The following is a 23,262-nucleotide window of genomic DNA, read 5'->3' as shown; positions in this document are numbered from 1 at the left end:
AAAGGGAAATTTGAAAATTTTACCAGAATGAAGTTTTCCGCATAAGCCATATCAAAGAGTTGGTTATACTTTTTGTAAAGAAAACGCTTAGAAGTGATATGGAGAAGCATTGCAGACTCCCTAATTAACCATAAAATTAATAATCCAGGAACTAGTGCAATCACAACTTTCATAAAATAATGGATCTGTCGCTTCTGAAGGAGGTCTACTTCAACTCCAGAACTTGAGATAATCTCAAATAAGTGAGGATCAAGGGGAATATCAACCTGCCAAAGAGGTATGGCAACAAGAAATTTTATGAAAAGGATATGTATATATAACTCTGTTTCAGAAGCAACAAGAAAGAAACATCGTACTTACGATATATTCTAACGGAAAACCTTCTTTCATTGTTACATACAATCTTTTCAAGTCCTCAGTGAACACGACAGCAGCAACCTGTTTTTAAAAAGAATGCATTATCAAAACTTCCTCCACTGCTATTCTGGTATCCCACAAAAATCATACAGTAATAATTGTTTTAACAACAAATAATTATGTTAGCACCATGCAATTTATCCCCTGAATTTCGTGTCACAATGTACCTACTCACTTTCTTTTATGTTGGATTCACACTTTCTAAAATTTACAGGATTTCTATAAAACCATCTAAATCCTCACCCCAAAAAGCAAATAAAGGGAATATGCTTATGAAGATGCACGTGCAAGTGCAAGCGCATTGGCAATGCACATGCTTACATATGTACATGACAGATGAGCACACATGCCTGCAAACAAATATATGTCTACACAGACACCACATATTCAAAGGTTGCAAGTACTATATTGATAAGCAGCATTCCATTTTCTCAGAAAAGTTGTAAATGCTGGTACAATGCATTTCGATATACCATTTCAGTCTTATGACATATATAATGAAATGAATTTCAGACATTTGTTTATATGCATGAAATGAAAACAGGAAAATTAACTCAAGTTACATAATTCAAAATCATTTGAACAATATTAATAACAGAGAATATAAATGAGACTCTCTTTGATTATAACAATACCAAAATGTAAATCATCACAGTATCATAGTCCACTAAACAATAATCAAAATAAAAAATCTTAAACAAAAGTAATTGAGAAATTTGCCACAAATAAAATCTTCTTGCTTAGTAAAACTGAATATACAGGTGAAGACGTTTTAACTTTTTAGTGGGCAAATGCCCACCCATTCAAATCACCAAGCACCTAGAGGATATAACTGGAAGTGAAAAATGTGGCAGCTCTTAATTTCTAGAATAAGAAAACCATACAGCACTTATCTTTAAGACAGAACACCAAGCTCGGTTTGGAGTAAACACAAAAGTTATATGTTTTATTATGCATGACCACTGGAATTTATTGACCCATTCTGCCCATGTTTCTGCAGTATCAGATTTTATGTAGGTCCTCTTTCCCTCCACATGGACTTTCATTTTGCCAATCTCTCAACAACTCCTTACCTTTCTGAGAGGAAAATTGAAGTAATTTTACAGCTCTACAACACAAATCTGTAACTATATAATTCCTGGTGTTTGCAGCTTTTGCCTTTTGGTGTTATAAGGCAGCTATTCTCAAGTGATTTTATGAGATCTGTAGCATTAGATTTTGAAAATGAAAAACATAATAAAAAACCACAGAAGATTTGCTCTCACTGAAACATAATGCTTTGAAACAAGCCAGTACAAAGAAATAAACTGAGACTGAGAGGTACATAAAACAAATGGAATGTACCAGCATGTACTCTCATCTAGACAACTATGGTATTAATGTGTGTATGAATTTCGAGGGTAACAATATGAAATTCACCAATGAAATGCAAAATAAATTCCAGTTAGTAAGGTATGGAAAACAATAAAAAAATATTCAAGCAATGGAATTCAAGAAGCATGCTAATTATTTCCCAAAAAGTGCAAGAATAAACAAGACGGGACACCAACTTACCTCAGAGGACTCAATTTTTTGAAGAAAGTAAGTGTAAGGTAGTTTAGGACGATAGCGCCACCATCTCTTAGATATCCATAGAGCTCTAGTTCCCTGTGTTTCTGTTACCTTTTCAACTACATCCTTGCGAAGGCTATTTTCCACCTCTTTCATGTCAAATTCAACCACATACTTGGCATTTATGGAATCTAATTGCTCAGATAACTTTTCCTTTCTCAGGATCTCTTTCCAAGCTTGAAGCCTGTCACGCCATGTTCCCATGCTATCTGGAACTTCACCTGCCGGAGCAAGCATGAATAAAACAGGGTGTCAATAAACACAAAGGGAAAAATATTTAGTCATTATAGATAGATAAAATTCAAGTCAAATACCCAAAAAACCGACATGACTTTAAGAAAAAAACTTGTCATAAATTAACCACAAGTTATATACCTGACATGCAGAAAATACTAAAGCAGGAAGCCAGTTACTACTCATGTACTGGAGACGAACTAAGGTAAAATACTACAATGAAAAGTTTCCATTGAAAAAAAGAGAAGACTCAAAACACAATGCAAGAGAACTTTCTTCTATAGAAGCAAATAAAAGCCTTGCATTAATGATTGATGGCTATGTACAAGCATATATATTAACTAACCTGAAATGCCTAACTCTTTTCTCAGCTCCTCCTTTTCTTCTGCATTCAATCGTGCATCACTGTCAATAATTTGTTTCACATTCTCCTTAGAAGACTCTGGATCATCGTCCCACACATTTTCTCCAACATAAAAACTATCGTGAATAAGCATTCCATTCGGTCCTTCAATGAATTTCTTCAATTTGAGGCCTTTGGGAGTTGTCTTCCTCCATAACCCCTTCTTAAACCTGTAATTACATGAAAGCTAGAGATATAAGAATTAACCGAAAGGCCTCCATGCTGCCAAATCTCTCTGTTGCCTTACCATTTTCAATGTTTGTATCACAAGAAAGAACTCAAATTAACAAAGCTCAAAGAAAATAAAACTGGGAAAGAAAAATAGATTATAGGCACACGTGAGGATTTATAGGCCAAATAAATGCTTCATAATAACCAACAATAGACTAAACATAAGATGCAGGTTACTTGTTACTCAAAAACAGTAGATATAGATAAAATGATTGGGAATAGTATATGTGCAGAAGATATCACTTGCATTCCCTTCAAGAATTTAGTAAATTAAAGAAGAACACATTCTTTTTAACACAACAAATCACTTACTTCCACAATTATGTATGAGTATCTAGACCTTTACTCAAAATGATACTGTGCATTGTCCAAAAATAGATTCATAGACAGATTTTGAACAAAATCTTTATATTATAAAAGATTGATATTTTTGAAAATCCCTACACACACATGAAAGTAACCAACTTACTTCAAAACCAAGAAAATAAATAAACAATAAGCAGAAAAATCTAAAAGGTTTAATATCACAAAAATTATATAGAAGGAGATTAAACTTCCATTAAAACATGAACTTAGATGTTGGTTGAGTAAAAAATCATGCAGCAAAGCACAACTAGATAGTCATGCCTGGTATATTATTAGAATATAAAGAAATTAGTAAACTGCAATTGTAATTGCAAGTAATAAAAGAAATGCATTTACTTTCTAATATTATTAGGAGATGGATCAGGAATCAAAGCCTCCATATAAGCCTCTGTTAATTGTTTTCTTTCTTGATCTTGTTGAGGAGCTCGCACAACAGCATACAACTTTTGACAAGAAATTATTGCAACAAAAATATAGAGGATCAAAGCAGTTATCCGTTTGAGCTCCCAATTTTTTAAATCCTGAAAAGAGTTAACCAATTATCAGCTTAAAAACAATGAAATGGTCCAGGGAAAAAAAATAGAAAAGCAGAAAGCTACTGCAAAGTGGTACACAATGAACTATATCCTGAAACTCAACTTCCTTGAGCAGTCAATAGGGTAACAATTAAAGGGCAAGTAGAAAGGCACTCTAGCACTATTCCCAATCACTATTAAAGATTGCTACAATATTGTTATGTTGGTTTATTTTCAAGGAAATTTTAATTTTTTAATTCAAAAAAACCTGAAGATGCACTGAGAATCATCGCATTTGTTGCCTATCAACAACATTTGACCTTTTACGATCATGAAAGGGGGAAAAAACTATATTTGCCTTTAACATTTTATTCTAACTTATACTATGCGTTCAACAGTTGTTCGGCAGTGAATTTACTATTTACAGAATTCCTAAGTTGGAGAACAATTTTATATAGAAGCAAATGAAGAAAAGAATTCCAAAAAGTAAAGTCAACGGAAGCAAATTTCAAGGCATGGTGGCAAAAAATCCAGAAAGACTCCTTATAAAAGCTTGTAACAGCCTAATGATGCACATTCCTTCTAGGAATATGTTAGCCTTTGGTGCTCTATTTGGTTAGCGAGTCGGTTCAAACAACAGCAATAGACCACTACCGGGCATAGCCAAAACTTTCGAAACTAGACAGAAGAGAAACTGGATTGTAGAGACTAGTCATATACTTCCATGGATAATATCTGTTTACGACATTTGCAGGCTTTGTGATAATGATAATTCAGTAGCTTAAACCATTATGGATTTCAGTAGTTATTTATTAAACTATTTTTAATTTGTAATTCATTAGTTAAATTTTTTTTCTAAGAAAATGCAATAGCCAAAAAGGAAAAAGAAACAAAGAAACTAACCTTCCAACGATCCCACCGGTTCCAGCTAACAAACTCGGGAAGCAACTCAGTCCGTAACCGATTGAATTCACCCTCGCCCTTCCTGAGCCCTTGGTTAACTCGCCCGACCAACTCACCAACCCTCACATTCGCCTCATGCAAATCAAACCCGGTTTCCTTCTTAACCGACTCCCCAAATTTGGACCAGAACTTCTGGGAGCCGAGGCGGAGCCAAGAGAAGGCATTGGAGCCAGACCCACCGGGATTGGCAGACGAAGAAGAAGCCCTAATTTTGAGCCTGCGCCTTGTAGGGAGCTGATAGAAAGTGAGGGTTTGAGGGGTTTTAGAGGAAGAAAAGAAAAGAGGGGTTTGGGCGCAGGGGATTGAAACCTCCATCCAGAGTTGTTCTGATTGGGGGGGGGGGGGTTTGAGGGGTTTATCTAAACTAAATATGAACAGTGAAAAATGGCACCTATTTCTTTTTTGATTGGCCCGTTGTCCAGTCCGGTGACACGTGACCTGCAGGGAAATTATTTTTAGTACACAACAAAAATAATTACTTTTTTGTTTGGCTCAGATTACATTTTAATTATTTATATTTAAAATATTACGTTTTATTTACTTACATTATCGTTTTACTACAAAGTGATCAATCTACCGTTAAGCTTCGTTATCTCACTAACAACAGTTCTACATGACAGTCCAAATGGGTTTTAAATACTAACTTGGATGTCCTACATGACAATCCAAATTAAATTTATTTAATTAAAAATATATTTTCATCTCAGCAATTAAACATTCAAGTTGGCATTTAAAACTTATTTGGACTACCACATAGGCTACCGTTAGAAAGGTAACAGAGTTTAACCGTAGAGTGACCACTTCGTAACAAAATGATAACGTAAGTGACTAAAACGTCACATTTCAAATAGAAGTGACTAAAATATAATTTGAGACAACTATTTTATATATAGTATAGATATGAATCAACGCTCTGTATAGCAGCCTCATTTGTTTGTCTAGATTTTACTTATTATAGAGAGATAACCGTTGTAAGCATATCATAAAATTCATATAGTGAATTTTTATCAAATAAAGAAAGAGAGAATTGTTTTCAAAAAAGAAACAAAGTGAGAATCAAATCAACAAAATTAAAAGATGTATAACATGTGCATATATTATTACTTTTATGCATCTTTTCTTTTACATTCTTTCACAAAATTAATTATAAAATTCTTAAATCTAATAAATTCAATTAATCAATATGAGTTATGAATTAAAATTAATTAATTTATAATAAGTTAATAATTTTAAGTAATCAATTCATAAATTTACGATGTTCCAAATTCCTAGTGGAATATTTAGCTAGAGAACTTAGTAGTTTCTTAAATTGATAATTTTAATTCCACCCATTAAAGATTGTTTTCAATTAATAAAATATGATTAATATATTTCTTCATGAGAAATTTAATTATTTTATTAAAATAATATTTTAATTAATGTTATTTTATTTGATAAATAATAATGATGGATGTTGTTATTATAAATGAAAAATTGTTATAAAGATATATTAATCTTACATACACTCACTTGAGTTGGGAAAATTAGTATAAAGATATATTTAAAATAAAAATGATGAAAAGTAATATATTTATAATAGGGAAAAAGTAAATAATAATAATTATAATAATAGTGAAATAACTTGAGATAAAAGGAGTGAAAATGAGAGTAAAAAAAGAGAGTGAATAAATAAGGAAAATAATAAATGAAAATTAAATTATTAATATGACTGTAATAATATATATTGTTTTTTTTCTTTAATTTTGGTTGTAAAATCTTTCAAAATTTCAAAATGTTTCATTAAGTCACTCAATTAGGTATTCAATTTGTTAAAATATAACAATAGTAATGAAATGATTGTTAACCTTTTTTTTTCTTTTCTTGTATTTTTCTACGTTGGATGTAATAAAAAAATTATTATATATTATGAATCTTATTACATGCATACACAGATTTAAAACATAGATGAATATAGTAAATTGTAGATATTAAAATAAAAGAACATATAAAAATATTTAAATAAAGTTTTGATTAAATAGTAAAATTTAAATTTTACTAATTCAATAATTTGTGTGAATTCAAAGTCCATCTCATACAAATAATATTTTTATTGCTTGTTGTTAAAGTAAAAAGATTTTATAAAATAATATTTTTATAATTTATCTAATTGAGTCTAAACTCAATAAAAAATTAAATAGAAATATAAATTATTAAATAAACTTAATAAAGTCATTACATTAAAAAAAATTATCGATTAAAAAGGGATTAAATGACAAACCCTCAACCAAAAATCCATTATCTTCTTTACTCCCCGCCATTAATATCGACCTGTCTTTCATTGGGATCCTTTTGTTTTTTCTTTGTTTGATTTATAAGATTTGTGAAATATTTGGTTTCAGTTTTTTTATATTTGAATTTTTTGGCCGATTGACTTCCTCATCCTCTTAAGTGAGAATGGGTATTATGTTATTGTGGCCTGAAATGTCCATTGTAGACAGCATGGAAATTGAGTATATATCTTAGTGGAATGTAGTGAATGATATGATAATGTAATAAAATGCAAATTTTGGAGGTTCATAGAAGTGAAACGTGGAATTTTATTTTAGTGCAAGTTAGTTGTGTAATTTAACTTCTCGAAGTTGTATAATGAAATGATTTGTTTGGTTTGAACAATTATGTCTATGTCATTTAGTGAGAATTAAGACAATATTGGACTAATATAACATTCTACAATAATAATAGGAATGAACTCCATCATGTATGTCCCAATCCTAAATATAGATATTGTAACGACCCATATTTCACAAGCACCAGAAAAGTGAATTTAGGGCCTCCGTCTTATGAAAATGAGTCCGTAAATATTTATTAAAATATTTACGAAGTTAGTTATGGGTTGAATTAGATTTTAATTAGGTGAATTTATTTTTAATTAGAAGTAATTAGTAGGAAAGACTAAATTGAATAGAGTATAAAACTTAATCATAGAATAGAGAAAGGATAAAGGATTAAATTAGTAATTAAACTAAATTAGTGACATGTGTAAGATAGAGAATAAATACATGTGTATTTAAATTATTAGTACAAATGTATGTTATATATATTTACTTATTTATTAAGTAAAAGATATTTACTTATTATTATTATTATTATTATATTTTATCTAATAATTGAGATAATGACAAATGTGTGGTAATGAATATTTACATGCGTATATGTGTGTATGGATACACATGTAGTATTATTTTATTTGTTATTATATAGATATTTTTATAATTAAATATTAGTTAAGAGATAATGAAATAAAGAAGGAATAAAATGAAATAAAATAAAGAAACAAAAGAAAAACAAGAAAAAGTTTATAGAGAACCAAACGAAATAGAAAGAAAGAAAGGAGAAAAGAAAAGAAATTTGAGAAATTAGGGTTTTAATGCTTCAAGTTCAATTGATAAGTTTAATTAAGCCCTTTTTCTTGTGAGTTTTAATGTTTTTGAAGTTCTAGAGTTGAATACTTTTGAATTTATGTGGAAATATTAAAAGTTGATAGACTTTTGAGTAGGGTTTATGTTAAATAAATGATGAAATTAGGGATCAAATTGATATAATTGTTGATTAGAATTGATTAGAGGACTAAATTGTAAACTAGGCTATAAGTTTTGAGTTTATGGGCTAAATTGAAAGAAGTTTGAAATTATGGTAAAATAATGAAAATTTGATGTTTATATTGAAGCTTTGATGGAAATTGAATAAGAAAATGATGTGAATTGTAAAAAGGAAGAAGATGAAAATGGTTAGGATAAATTTGGGATTTAGGTAAAAGTTGTATGAAAAGTTATTTTTTTATATAAAATAAGTGTGTTATTAATTAATTATAATTATGCTAATTTTCGTTGCAAACAAGGAAACCGAGACGTTGAATGCGAAGGGGAAAGAAAAAGTGATCAAGGAATAACTCGAGAAAATATCGGTTTGTATTATCATAATTCAAGTTATTTCTTATTAAATGTTTAATTTTTAATATATGTGTATGGAATTTAAATGTGAGGTAAGTAGTGACATTTGAATTGGATAAGAATTGGATTTGATTGATGAATGTATACATGTGTGAAATTGAATTGTATAATGAATTGTAGTGGATTTGAAATTGTGATTGAATTGTTAGTGTGATGGATTTGAATTGAATGATTGTGACAGTGATATGAATATGTGATTTTGATACCCTATTAACTAGTCGGGCTAGGGTGGATATAGTTGGCATGCCATAGGATAGGAAGAGTTCAGGGATTCTTCGACCTCGAGTCGATGAGACACTTGGTGTGTCATTATTGCTTCGGATAGATTCGATGAGGCGTTGGTCCCACTTTGCTTCGACTTAGCTGATGAGACGTTGGTCGTCACTTATTTGCTTTGAACTATCCGATAAGGTGTTGGCCGCCACTCTGGTGTGTTTGGTTGGATCCGTGTATCCTCTAAAGTCCGAGTTATGTTAATAGGGGAAATATATGTGAGGGAAAAATCAAATGAATTTGATAAATTGAATTATTGAATGAAAGTGAAAATGATATTGTAAGATAGATTGAGAAATGCAATATGTGTTATGAGATTGAAGGCATGAACCAAAGGTTCATGAAGTGTTAATATTTGAAATGTGAATTGAGTAATTATATGTGGTTGAAAGATAAATCAAAGGTTTATGAATTAATTGAAATCTTATTGATGATTTATTGGATCTAACATTGGAAATGATATAATGGAAATATGATAGTTTGGTATGAATTTATATGTATGATTTGTATGTATGATTTGCTAATTATCTATGTATGTTATGATATTTTAATTGTTGTTATAATTTGAATCATGATAATACCACTGAGTATTCCAATACTCAGCGTACGGTTGTTTCCCGTGCACAGGTTAGGTGGAGTTGAAGTTCAGTCAAGCATCCAAGTCAATCCCGACCTCAGCTCAATTTTGGTGATGCATCTATCTTTTAGAAATGTGGCATGTACTAGGTTTGGTGTTTGTCACTTGTAAATGTTTTATATTTTGAATGTAAATATGGTGCATAATCCGTAAGAGGTAATGAAATGAATGAATGAGAATTTGCTAAGTTTGAAAGGTTTGATGAATGTTATTTGATCAAGATATATAAGTAAATGTTTTTGGTATGAATAGGATGTGTTTAGTATGTGAAAATAGCCTTAAAATGGTCAAAAATTACGTTTTCACACGGCCAAGTCACATGGGCGTGTGTCCAGGCCGTGTGGAAAAGTCAGAATCTGCCCATGGGCAGGCCACACGGGCATGTTCCAGGCCACACGGCCATGTCTCATACCACACTGGCGTGTGCCTCTATCTCCAAGGAAAAATTTCTAAACTTGCCAATTTAGTCCCGAATCACTTCTAAAACATATATTGGGCCCCGTAGGCCCATATTAAGGACTTTAAGATGAAATTTGATAAAAATTGATCTGAAATGTAAAGTTTATGCCTCGATTTTATATAAATGTTAGTGTATAAGTCCGGTAATGCCTCGTAGCCCTATTCCAGTGACGGCGTGGGGTTAGGGGGTGTTACAGATATTAACATATTTCATTACAAAATTCCCCCAATCATCACTATACACATCAACAAAGTGTTTCCAACATTAGCGTTTAGAAAAAGAAAGATAAAAAAAACTTTAGTATTCAAGAAAATCGGTCAATCTTCTATTGTAATGGAATGGGTTTGGCTTGGTTTTAGAAGGTTGCCATTCTTCTTCCCAACAACACTTTGGTGTTGTTGTACTATTTGCTTTCTTCCTCTTTTACTTCAACACTGGGCATTTTTCATCAATGTTGATATTGGGATGTCGACACTTACAGCATGTTTGGCTTGTCAAAATGGTCTTTCTTGTAACACCCCTAATCCATATCCATCGTCAAAACAGGGTTATGGAGCATTACAGGACCAACGAAATAGTAAACTATTCAATTCATATATCAATGCAAAAATAATCTAATTTCATTTAAATACATTCATAATGTCCCTTAATTGAGCCCTCAAGGTCCTAAAAATACTATAGAAATAGCCCGAGGCTAAATAAAAAATATTTGAAAATTTTAGGAAAAGGTCAAAAAATTTGGACTGGAGGGGTCACACGACTAAGATACACGCCCGTGTCTTAGGCCAGATGGACATTCGAAATAGGGACACACAGCCGTGTCCCAGCCTATGTCTATGCTTGTGTAACTCACTGACTTCAGTCACACGGCCAAGCCACACACCCATGTGTCAGGCCGTGTAACTGCCTAACTTACATGCCTTGAACCTATAGGTGACACACGGCTGAGACACAGGGCGGTGTCACATGGCCGTGTGACCCTAAAATGAACCTTAAAACACAAGTTTACCATTTCAAGTTTGCTTGGACTTTAAGAAACTCAAATACCAACCAAAATACCAATTCAAAATGACATTAGTTGAGCAAAAAAAGGCACCAAAACCAACCTAATAAGTGCCTAACCAATATACCCTCAATGGCACCACAAGTGTATACAATTATACATAAAAATAAAAATTAATTCAATTCATCAATTCTTTCAAGCAATACCTAATCAAAATACCTATCAAAGGTACCACAATTACAACATTTCATTTATATATACCATTCATACTAGCATAAAAATTATACATCATTCTCATGTAATATGTAAGTTGGTTATTCGCACAAAATATCATTCATAATATTTACATAAGCCAAACAATAACCAAAACCACACAAGAGCCTGTACATGTCATATAATCTGAATTAAACGTTCCAAAAACTACCGAGATGAGCTGGATAATGTGACTTAAGCGCTGATCCGATCGTCCAACCTTCCAAGAATCTACAATGACATTAAATAACACAAGTAAGCTTAATGAAGCTTAGTAAGTTCGACATATTAAACGATAAATCTTACCTAAATAATTATAATAATTCTAACAATAATAATCATCCATGAGAACTCCCTATCATTCACAATTTCAGTCGATAAATTCATTTATGTTCATATCAATATGGAATAAGTAACATATCTTTTAAATTAATTAAACATATTACCTTACCGAGATTTTCTATTCGAAGAACGACTTACGGGTAAAAGTACATCGTCAGATAAACTGAACACACCAGACAGAAGCTCATAAGAGCTAATCCAATTAAAATACGCCAAATAGAAGCTCATAAAAGCTAGTCCACTCAATACATGCCAACAGAAGCTCATAAGAGCTAATCTACCCGAATCACGCCAAACAGAAAGTATAACGCAAGAGTTCGCAACAAATGTTATGTAACGACCAAATTTTGACTTAAAGTTAGGTACAGTGACGGACCGGGTCAGGAAATAGTTGAGAAAATTTGAAATTTACTAAATAGGGATTTTAAATATTAAATTAGGAAGTATTTAGACCCGATAGAAAATTAGAAAATATTTTCCAGATAGAAAAGATTTAGATAGAAGCTTAGACTAAATTGAAAGAGTATAAAAATTGTTGTGGTAGAAGTAGAAATTCAGAAAGTTAGGAAACACATGTGGTAGTAGAAAGGAAGTAAGGATTAAAAAGAAATTTAACCAAGTGAAGTATGAGTCATCCTAGGAATTATAAAAGATGAGTTAGGATAAAATGGTAAATAACCAAGTAGATATTTTAATGTGTAATGATGATGGGTAAAAGTGTAAACATGGATGGCTTAAGGACTTATTAGCAAATTGACCATTTAATAAGAAAAAGTGAGATATTTTTAGTGGAAATGTGTAGAAAAGTGGAGAAAAGATGAAAGATATCATCTTTTCCAACATACCAACTGTCACTCACCGCCCCAAATCTATCCAACTTTTCTTTTATTTCTTTTTATGTCCTTTCTTCTTTGTTGAACCATCCAAGCTCCAAACTTTCATTTTTCTGTGAAATTTGTTTAGTAAAAGTTAAAAAGAAGACTAGTGAGCAACTTTATTGCATGAGTAAACTTCCATAGATGGGTTAAAAGAGAGAAATACATGAGTTAAGGTTTTAGGTTTTCAAAAAGTTAAGGTAAGGATTATGGAAATTCTCATAACATACATGTTTATTTTCATAATCTAGTATAGAAAAGTTATTTGATTTTTAGTTTTAACTTATAAATGTTATATGTTGTTATGAAATTGAAGAAAAAGAGAAGAAGTTTGAGAACAAAAGTGAAGGGAAAGGAAAAGAAGTAGTTAAGGAGTAAAAGAAAAGAAAAATTCCAAATTTTGGTTGTAAGTACTTCAAGTAATAATTTTGTTTAAGTTATATTAATTAGGTAATTATGTTAATTAAGTAGTTAATACTAAATTAATGATATCATAGTAAGCATTTAGTAGGGTAAATAAGGTAAATGTTATGAATGTTGGCTTTGGTGTTCCATTATATGATGTATTGTGGTGATAATGAAAAAGACTAAATTGAAAGAAATTAAAATATGTTATGATATTATGAATATGTGGAAAGTGAGTTTAAATAAAGTGATGTAAAAATTATAGTGTTGTATGTGGTAAAATGAAGAGAATTTACAAGTTTTAGTGTTATCATTGTGATCAAGACTAAATCGTGAAAAATAAGAAGTTATATTATTTTTGTCAAGTGAATGAATAAAAGATTTAATAATAAGAAAATTCCATGTAGATGAGTCCCGAACTATTGGGATCTTGATGGCATGCTATTGAGGAAAAATTAGTGCTCTTATCATATTATTTCGCATACATGCTTATCGTTGTAAAATTTGCACTTTGGTGCTTATCGTAATTATTTTGCACTTCAGTGCTTATCTTTATTTGCACTTTGTGCTTAGTGATATATGATATGCATTAACAATGCATTATTGATTTCTTTCCGTATATCCTAAGTGTTCAAGTAGTCTACATTAGGCTATAGTGTTTTAATTCAACTATTATTAATTATTGGGTTATGGTAAGTAATGGTAAGTGTGATTTTTAAGAAAAATATATTAAACTTTAGATACTAATTTTATGAAAATTATATGTCTATAAAATAAATAAAATTTTATTTTATGTTATTATTAATAGTAGATTTAAAAAAAATTGAAATACTTACTAAGTCTTCACAGACTTACCGCGTTAATTCTCTAACGCGTAGGTGAAGTAGATTCGATTGGGATAATATTGAGGTCGTGTGCATCCCCTCTCATCACCATTCCAAGAGGCAAGGCTGTATGTATGAATTTTGGGGTTCGTATGGCATGTACATAGGTTTTTGGTATAGGTGAATGTTACATAGACTAAAATGCAAACTTTGGAAACCTTTTTATTTTGGTGATCTAATGGTATATGTTGTTAGCTTTTGAAAGAAATTTATAATAGCTTAACATATGCATGCATATATGATGTTATTATATAGATTTTATGGTGAATTTTAATGAATTTGAGGGTAATTGAATTGGTTTGGAAGTGTTTGAATGCTTTGAATTAGTACAGGGGGCTTCTTAGCAATTTTTCCATACTATTTTGTGTCACAATAACCAAAAGGTATCGATACCTTGACCTAAAAAAAAAATTAGAAGCAGAGAGCAATTTTGGTATCATTTTGAGGTAGGTATCGATACCTTCATCAAAACTTGAATTTTTGGAGTTCTAAATGCTATTTTGATATCGTTTTTGTTTAGCGGTATCCATATTTTTCATAAAATATCGATACTCTTTTTTAAATATCGATATTTTTCCCCTGTTTTGAGTAAAAAAAAAATTTAAATCATTTCTAAACGCAAAACAAACATCCATTAATAACCTCGGATATTTATATTAATAATTTTGAGTTAAATAAGTTAAAACACTATGTATGAATGATTGAATTATAGAATGTCTAGCCAAAATCGCTTTGGCGCCAAATGTAATAGTCTTACACGGTCCATATAGTCGGACCGGTATAGGGTGTTACATGCTAAACCTCCGTTACTTGAGTAATATACAGATATCTCCTTCCAATACCATCTTTACTCCAAACTCTCGTAATACACCAAAACACGAATGTACTCTATCCCGCGTTTAATTCAAACCAAGCATCAAATTCAATATTATAACTCAGATAATGATTCATTTCCAACAATGGAACATATATATTGTAACACCCTTAACCCATGTACGTCGCCGGAACAGGGTTACGGAGCATTATTGAAACTTTCAGAATATTTTTCAGATAATTCACGTAAATTATTATTAATTAACAGAGATTATTCATATCGTCCCTTAAATGGACCCTCGAGGCCCAATACGAGCATTAGAATCAAGTTGGGACTTAATAGAAAACTCTAAAAATTTTTCGTGAAATTACACAAATTTTCTAAGTTACAGAGCTCACATTCCCGTGCGGTCCAAGGGACATGCCCGTGTGACCCTAGGACACGCCCGTGCTACAGGCCGTGTTCAAACCTGTGTAACTCTCTGACTTGTGCCACATGACCAGCCACATGCCTGTGTTCTAGGCCATGTAGCACACACGGCTGAGACACACACCTGTGTCTCTGCCCATGTGCTCAAATTTGAGCATTCTGTTTCTCGAATTAAAGGTGCAGAGGCACACTACCGAGACACACACTGTGTCTCTGCCCATGTGCTCAAATTTGAGCATTCTGCTTCTCGAATTAAAGGTGCAGGCACACATGGCCTAACTACAAGCCCATGTACCAGGCCGTGTGTCACACACTGTCTAGACACACATGCCCATGTGGACAAAATAAAGCTATTTCTAGCTTCATTTCTCACTCAAAATCACACCAATGACCTGCACTTAAACTCACATCTAAATACCAAACATCTCAAGCATTCAAATTAAGCAAACTCTATCATTTAACATGGCATATCATTACATGCATACATGTTTATAATCTTACCTTGGTATATATTCCATATGTTAGACATAATTTGATCAACCATTTAATATATATTTAGCTACCATAGTGTGACATTACAAGTGTATCAAAACAACCATTACTAGCCATTCTAATGGCTAGATTACAAACCACATATTTAAGCCATCTATGGCCAAGTTAGCCTATACATGCCATTATACCAAAATGATCTTACTATATATATACCCAAAATAAACTAGTGGATAGTGTGATGATGCTCAACCTTCACGAGCTTCCGAGCACTATAAAACAGGAGAAAATAACACAGAGTAAGCATTACATGATTAATAAGTTCATATAACAGAAACTAAACTTACCAATCCCGTTTATTAAATCTAAGCATACAATATCATGTTTTCCATCAACTTGGAAAAATTGCCTAAACACATGCATTCAATCAAACATGTTAGTCACAAATTTTTCATATACATCAAGTAAACATAGATGAGCTCAACATGCAATATTCTTTCAAGACATTATCATTTCATCTCATAATTCTCTCATCATGCCAAAAGTTTTGTCCATTGAATCATTGAAATTTCGATGGATACTCAAGTAGTACACTCAAGGTGTACAATTCAATAACCCGTCAATTCTTATTCAAGAGTACCCCTTTAGGGCATTTAATCAAAGAACACATTCTCGAGCTACATATCGTATTATAGGATTACCAAATCCGGTCTAAATCCTTTATGTAACGTATGCTTAGGAGAGCTCAATTAGGATTACCCGTCGGGCTAAATCCTAATTGTAACATATGCTCGAGAGGATATATCAAGTTTACCCGTCCGAGCTAAATCCTTTCTATAATGAGGTCAATAGGATTACTAAATCTGAGCTAAATCCGTCAAGAACAAATGCAGGACCTCATGTATTTCAGGAAAGCACATATATTCATTGAAATTCAATATTCAAACAAGACTTTACCCTTTTTCCAACATTCACGAACATGTAATCATTTCATACATTTATAATATTCACATAAACATAAATCATATTGCATACAATCGTAACATTCAAGTTAACATATTTACATGCTCGATTAAGTTACAAAAACTTACCTTGACACTTGTTCACGTAAATAATCTACTAATCCGAAACCTTTTCTTTTCCTCGATCTAACCTCGAATTTGTGTTGTCAGGATCTATATAAATAACTTTAATCATCAATTTCAGACATTTCTTATTTATTTGGACTCAATTTACATCCTAGGCAAAATTACTATTTTTCCCCCAACTTTTCCATAAATTCTAATTTCATCTCTATGCTCGGAAAATGAAATTCATGCAATTTATATTCCAAGCCTAACCAAAATTTCAATATAAAATTTACAGCACATATTTTCTATAAATTTTAGCATTTTTCATCAATTTTTACAACTTTACATTTTGGTCCCTAAATCATGTTTTCATCAAAAATCACTTTGTAAAAGTTGTTTATCTATCAATAACCTTTCATTTTCTACCATAAATTTTAAATTTTCAGCATATTCATCCATGACCTAATCTTTATACTTTGATAACTCTTCAAATTGATCCCCCAAATAGATAGATTAAGCTATCCCGATTTCAAAAATATAAAAATTACTAAAAACGGGATAAGGAAACTTACCCAATGAAGCCATGAAAGTTTCTTCTCTCTCTCCTAGGGTTTTCATGTATTTTTGGGGAAGAAGATGAGTAAATAAGATGATATTTTCTTTTTCATCTTTTAATTAATTAAATTATTTCAAATTCCAATTTAGTCCTTGCCCTTTTCCTAAATTTCCATGGATGAGTCACCAAAATATCTACATACTTTTCTTTAATGGTCTAATTCCATATAAGGACCTCAAGTTTTGAATTCTATAGCTATTTAATCCTTCTAGCTACTAGAATTCAACTTTTGCAATTTATGAGATTTAGTCCATCCCGTAATTAAGCACTTAATCGATAAAATTTTCTTATCGAAATTTTCACATGGCCTTTCTAACATATTATGGACCATGTAATAAAATAAAAATAAATTTTATTTTCGAATCGGATTTGTGGTCCCAAAACCACTGTTCCGATTTCACTGAAATTAGGTTGTTACATATATATTATATCATGTAATACCAATCACCTATGTATATAAATATTAAATTTTAATCGTACGAACTTGCCTGGACTAAATTGTAGAAACTACAGAAGTTCAAGGACTATTCCACTATTTTTCCTTTTCCACGAGTATCTACGAGATCTTGATCTAAAATTTAAAATTACTCATTCATTAGCATATATTTCATTTCCAATACATTTTACAATTAATACTCTTTTATTTTTTAAATTTACACAGTTATCCCAAACTTTTACAATTTTTGTAATTTAGTCCCTTAACCCAAAATTCATCAAATTAACCATTTTTCTCAAGTCAATATTTTATCCAAATATACTAGGCCCTCAAAAAGCCTCTAATAAATATTAAATTCACTATTAAACCCTAAAATGTTAACATTTTCACAATTTAATCCTAAAATCAAAATCTAACAAAAATCACTTTACAAATTCATCAAATAGCATAATCAAAGCTCCAAATACATGGTATTCATAAAAAAAAATTAATATTCATTAATGGAAACTTCCAAAATTGTTAATAGAATAAAAAATGAAGGTACGTGCAAGCTAGACCTAGTTGCAATGATCTCAAAAACATAAAAATTATAAGAAACAAAATTAAAATGGACTTACATGCAAGCTTCTATGCTCAACCGATTGTAAAGCTTCCCAAAATGGTGAAAAATGCCTTAGGTTCTCAGCAAGAAGATGAAAAAGATGATAATTTTGACTTTTGTTTTATCAAAACATTAATTTATTTACTAAATTACCTAATTAGCCTTAATTAAAACCTTTTAAAACCACAATATAAAAACCCATTATGGTCCATTAACAGTCAAATGGGCTAATTATTATTTAAGCCCCTTTTTATTCCATAATTAAGCTATTAAGTCTATGGAATTCAAGATTTACTAAACTTTGCACCTTTTTCAATTTAGTCATATTCATTTAATTAACTATCTAAACATTAATATTTCTAAACCAAATTTTAATACGACTATAATGACTATAAATATTCTAAAAATAATATTTATGAGTCGACACGATGGAAATTTGTGGTCCCGAAACCACTATTCCGTCACCATTGAAAATCGGGTTGTTACAATTCCATTTAGTCTCTATTCCACGCACTACAGTGTTACATCTGCTTGGTTGAAATTTAACTGTCGAATCAATTATTCCTTATGGACCCTATTACGTGTGAACATTGCATACTCATTTAGAGGGTTGGGCTCTGAATTGCCTATTCAATTCCTCTCGTAATGGCTTTCTCTTTTTTTAAGACGAAAATCTCCTCCCACCTTCGCTCATCATTCCGGTAACACTAGCAAGAGATTGTAACACCCCACACTCTAGTCCTACACCGGGACGAGATACGAGGCATTACCTCACTTAAACACATGCATTCCAAATTTTTTGAATCATTAAGACTTTATCAAACTTAAAACTTTTTCAAAATTTGTTTAAATTCCTTAACATGGGCCTACCAGGCTTCAAACGTCCATTCGAAACCATTCGAGACCTGTTCGGGTCCTTAACCAACTTTAGAAAATTAACCCTTGAAAACAGGGCACATGTAACGCCCCCGTACTCGAGACCATCGTCGGAGTCGAGCACGAGGTGTTAACGGACTTAATTCATTAATTAAATAGCTCAAACAATTTATTTTTAAAATTTCCAGACAAGTGGCTAATCACGCGTCACGATCGCTTAAAATTCATATCTTGAGTTTTGAAACTCGAAATTAAGATCCGTAAATTTTTCCTGAAACTAGACTCATATATATATCTACTAATTTTTTTCTAGAATTTTTGGTTGGGCCAAGTAGTACAGTTTATTAGTTAAAGTATCCCCTGTTTTAGGGTTCGACTACTCTAACCCCTGTGCACTACGAATCAAATTTCTTTCTGTACAGGAATTAAATGACTATTCTGTTTGTTTCAATTAAAAATAGACTCAGTAAGGAATCTATAAATATAAATTTTAAGTCCTAATTATTTTTACACAAATTATGGTGAATTTCTAAAGTCATAAAAGGGAATCTAGAAATTGCTCTGACCCTGTTTCACCAAGACGTAAATATCTCATAAAATACAACTGTTTTACCTATTTTGTTTCTTCCACATGAAAATAGATTCATTAATCTTAAATTCCATATTTTATTCATCATCTAATTCTATCTCTACTATTTTTAGTGATTTTTCAAACTCACGTCACTGCTGCTGTGTGATTCTGTTTTATAGCCAATTTCACCATTTTATGGATTTCCATAGATTACTTAGCACATAAAGCATACGTGTTATCAAATATAATCTCGATTAGCCACTCCAATAGCTAATCATTTTCAAACATTTTCATGCCATCCATGAGCTGTACATAAGATTATATACAGAAAAGGATTATAATGCTATACATGCCATATTCCCAAAATATGCAAGCCACCATACCGAGATGGTCCATTGATAGTGTGAGCGTGCCTCCGACCGTCCTGATCTCCAAACCGGCTAATCAAAACTACAAGGAATGGAAGGGAAGGAGTAAGCATAAATGCTTAGAAAGTTCACATGCAAATAACAAATAACTTAACAAAGCAATTATACCAACATTAGCATAATATCACCAAAACATATATCACATTTCTATTCATCATTTATCGTCTTACTACATTATTGTTGTCCTATCAAGTCTCAACCCGAGGGTTAAGTACATACCTGTCCAAAGTGCCCATTCCAACCAATACGTCACTTGCATCTTGAGTATTCTTCCATTTCACTAGAATTTTACCCGTTGAACATATCGGAATATAACTCGGATACATGGAAAGTTTGCACATAAGTGCCACATATGTAGCCAAGCTACCATGTAACCAGCCCATAAGCGAACTGGGACTCAACTCAACAAGCTCGGGCGTTCGCATCCATAACTGAACTCAGACTCAACTCAACGAGCTCGGATGCCTAGTTACATCTCACGAACTCGGACTCAACTCAACGAGTTCGGACGTTCGCATCCATAAGTGAACTCGGACTCAACTCAACGAGTTCGGATGCCTAGATATCTAAATCTATTCCTAAGGTTCAACGGGACTTTCCTCGTTTGTACTCCTTTACCATTCTCCTTGGAATACCAATGACGATACTTTGGTAGTCTTTCACATTTTTCACATAATTCATAAAATTTTTGCATGTTGTTCAACAATGACCACAAAACATAGAATTGCATGATAACAATCATAATATCGTATAAATGGCATTAAATGATTCAAAATAACAGTTATATTACAATATTTACATATGAACTTACCTCGTATGCGAAAATGGTCATTTTTACCATTTTGTCCACAACTTGGTATTTTGCCGATTTTAGCCCGAATTTTGATTTTCCTTGCTCTATCATTTCAAATATAGCCTAATTAGGACTCATATTATTCAAATCAACCCAAAATCATATTTTGGAAAAATTATAAATTTACCCCTAAACTTTCACATATTTACACTTTTGCCCCAAATCTCGTAAATTAAAATTCATCCTATTTTCTTATGTTTTATGATATGTTGATCATTTTTCCCTTCTACAGCAACATCCAATTCTCACTCTAACATGTACTTATGAACATTAGGTATTTTTACCGATTATGTCATTTTAGTCGTTTTTACGTAAAGTCACTTAGCAAAAGTTGTTTAACACAATCTGAAGCTTCATATTCTACCATAAAACATCAAAATTCATGCATATCATTCATGGGTAAATTTTTAAATATAAACCCTAGCTCAAAATATTGGTAGAAACAGGTAAACTGAGCTACGAGGATTTCAAAAATGTAAAGAACATTAAAAACGGGCAGAGAAATCACTTACAATCAAGGCTTAAAAGTGTTCAAACCCTAGCTATGGTGGAAAGCAAAATTTGGCAGCAACTTATGGAGAAGATGACCAATTTTTTGTTATTTTTCCCATTTTATTTCATTTAATATCAAAATGACCAAAATGCCCTTCCTTATTAAACTTTCAAAAATTCCATCCATGTCCAATTTTTGTCCATAAACTTAGAAATTGGTCAAATTGCTATTTAAGACCTCCTAATTAATATTTCAAAGCAATTTCATACTAGAAACTTCTAGAATGCAAATTTTGTATTTAGTCCCTAACTCCAAATTAAGCACTTTATGCATAGAATTTCTTCACGAAATTTTCACACAATCATGCAATCATATCATAGACCTCAAAATAATCATAAAATAATTATTTCTATCTCAAATTTGTGGTCCTGAAACCACTATTCTGATTAGGCCCTAATTCGGGATATCACAGCACACGTCCGTGTGGTCTTTATGACATGGCCGTGTTGATGGCCCGTGTGACACACACGGCCTAAGCATCTAGGGACACGCCCGTGTCCTATACCCATGTGAGTTTAATTCCAAATTTTAACCTACAGTGGTTTTCACACGGCCTGACACACGCCCGTGTCTATGATCTATGTCCTTCACATGGCCATGACACGCTTGTGTCCTAACTCGTGTCTAAAAACTTAACATTCTGTTTCTGACGTTAGCATCCAATAAGGGGCACACAGCCAAGGCACACGCCCATGGCAAGTGGCTGTGTCCTCTACATGGCTGAGACACACGGCTCTATCTCTACTCTGTGTTTACTACCATGCATACTGACTTGTAATTTTTACGCGCAGGGGACATATGGTTGGACAACATGCCCATGGGGCTGGCCGTGTAAGATAGACACATGCTCGTGTGTCTACCCGTGTGGACAATGTAAGGCTATCTACCAAGCCCTTGCCATCCTGAGACACAATTTAACACCAACCAACACATCAAAGTCTAAATTAATATGATTTCACAACCAAACAATATAGCTAAGGCCTAAATACAATTCATGTACTCAACCAAACCAACAATTTCACATTCATGAAATACTACTTTGCATTCATATAATAACTTTCAATGTTAGCCATTTTTCATGGCCTTATACAAAATGAGTCAAATATTGAAGCAAGCCAGCACATTTGGCCCCAAAACAATGTGACACTAAAACAAAATCAAAGAGTCCTATGCATGCCATAATCAAAATTTAAGAACTAATTATAACAAGTCCTTCAAATGATAGTGTGATCAATGCCTCTGACATCCCGTTGATCCACGAGCTAATTAGGAGGTACTATAAAAAAATAGAAAGAAATAGGGTAAGCATAAAGCTTAGTAAGTTGTATGAAAATAAATATAACAACAACTTTACCATTCATCATCATGCTCATAAAACAAAAGTAGGCATAAGCACAACTTACTTGTCTCTATCCAATAATTCATATAGCATATACTAAACTCATATCTCATACATTTCAAATAGGTACCTGTACCACTCACAACATGGTTATACTTTTCTCGTTTAACTTAAACTGTAACTCTCACTGTTGAACCATTTGAAATACTATCGGATATTCACTAAGCCTCAAACACTTGGAATAATGCCGATGCCATGTCCTAGACATTGTCTTATACTGGCTCATCCATTAGGTCAATGCCATGTCCCAGACATGGTCTTACACTG

The 23,262-nt window shown here is 32.1% G+C and overlaps 1 protein-coding gene across 1 annotated transcript in view; it reads right to left on the bottom strand.

Moving 5' to 3' along the window:
• LOC108463739 (ATP-dependent zinc metalloprotease FTSH 12, chloroplastic) overlaps positions 1-5,115 on the bottom strand; it is a 28,231-nt gene extending 23,116 nt beyond the window's left edge. Inside the window, exons 1-6 of the mRNA XM_017763641.2 lie at positions 4,681-5,115; positions 3,599-3,783; positions 2,609-2,835; positions 1,972-2,249; positions 361-438; positions 24-266 (exon numbers count right to left, since the gene is read on the bottom strand). Coding sequence (XP_017619130.1) covers positions 24-266; positions 361-438; positions 1,972-2,249; positions 2,609-2,835; positions 3,599-3,783; positions 4,681-5,055 — 1,386 coding nt within the window. The 5' untranslated portion in view covers positions 5,056-5,115. The remainder of the gene's footprint in view (positions 1-23; positions 267-360; positions 439-1,971; positions 2,250-2,608; positions 2,836-3,598; positions 3,784-4,680) is intronic.
• Positions 5,116-23,262: the final 18,147 nt, after the last annotated feature.

Source organism: Gossypium arboreum, chromosome 13, assembly GCF_025698485.1.
Source record: "Gossypium arboreum isolate Shixiya-1 chromosome 13, ASM2569848v2, whole genome shotgun sequence".
NCBI lineage: Eukaryota > Viridiplantae > Streptophyta > Magnoliopsida > Malvales > Malvaceae > Gossypium > Gossypium arboreum.
The sequence above is the reverse complement of the archived record's forward strand: the minus strand, read 5'-3'. Positions and strand labels throughout refer to the sequence as shown.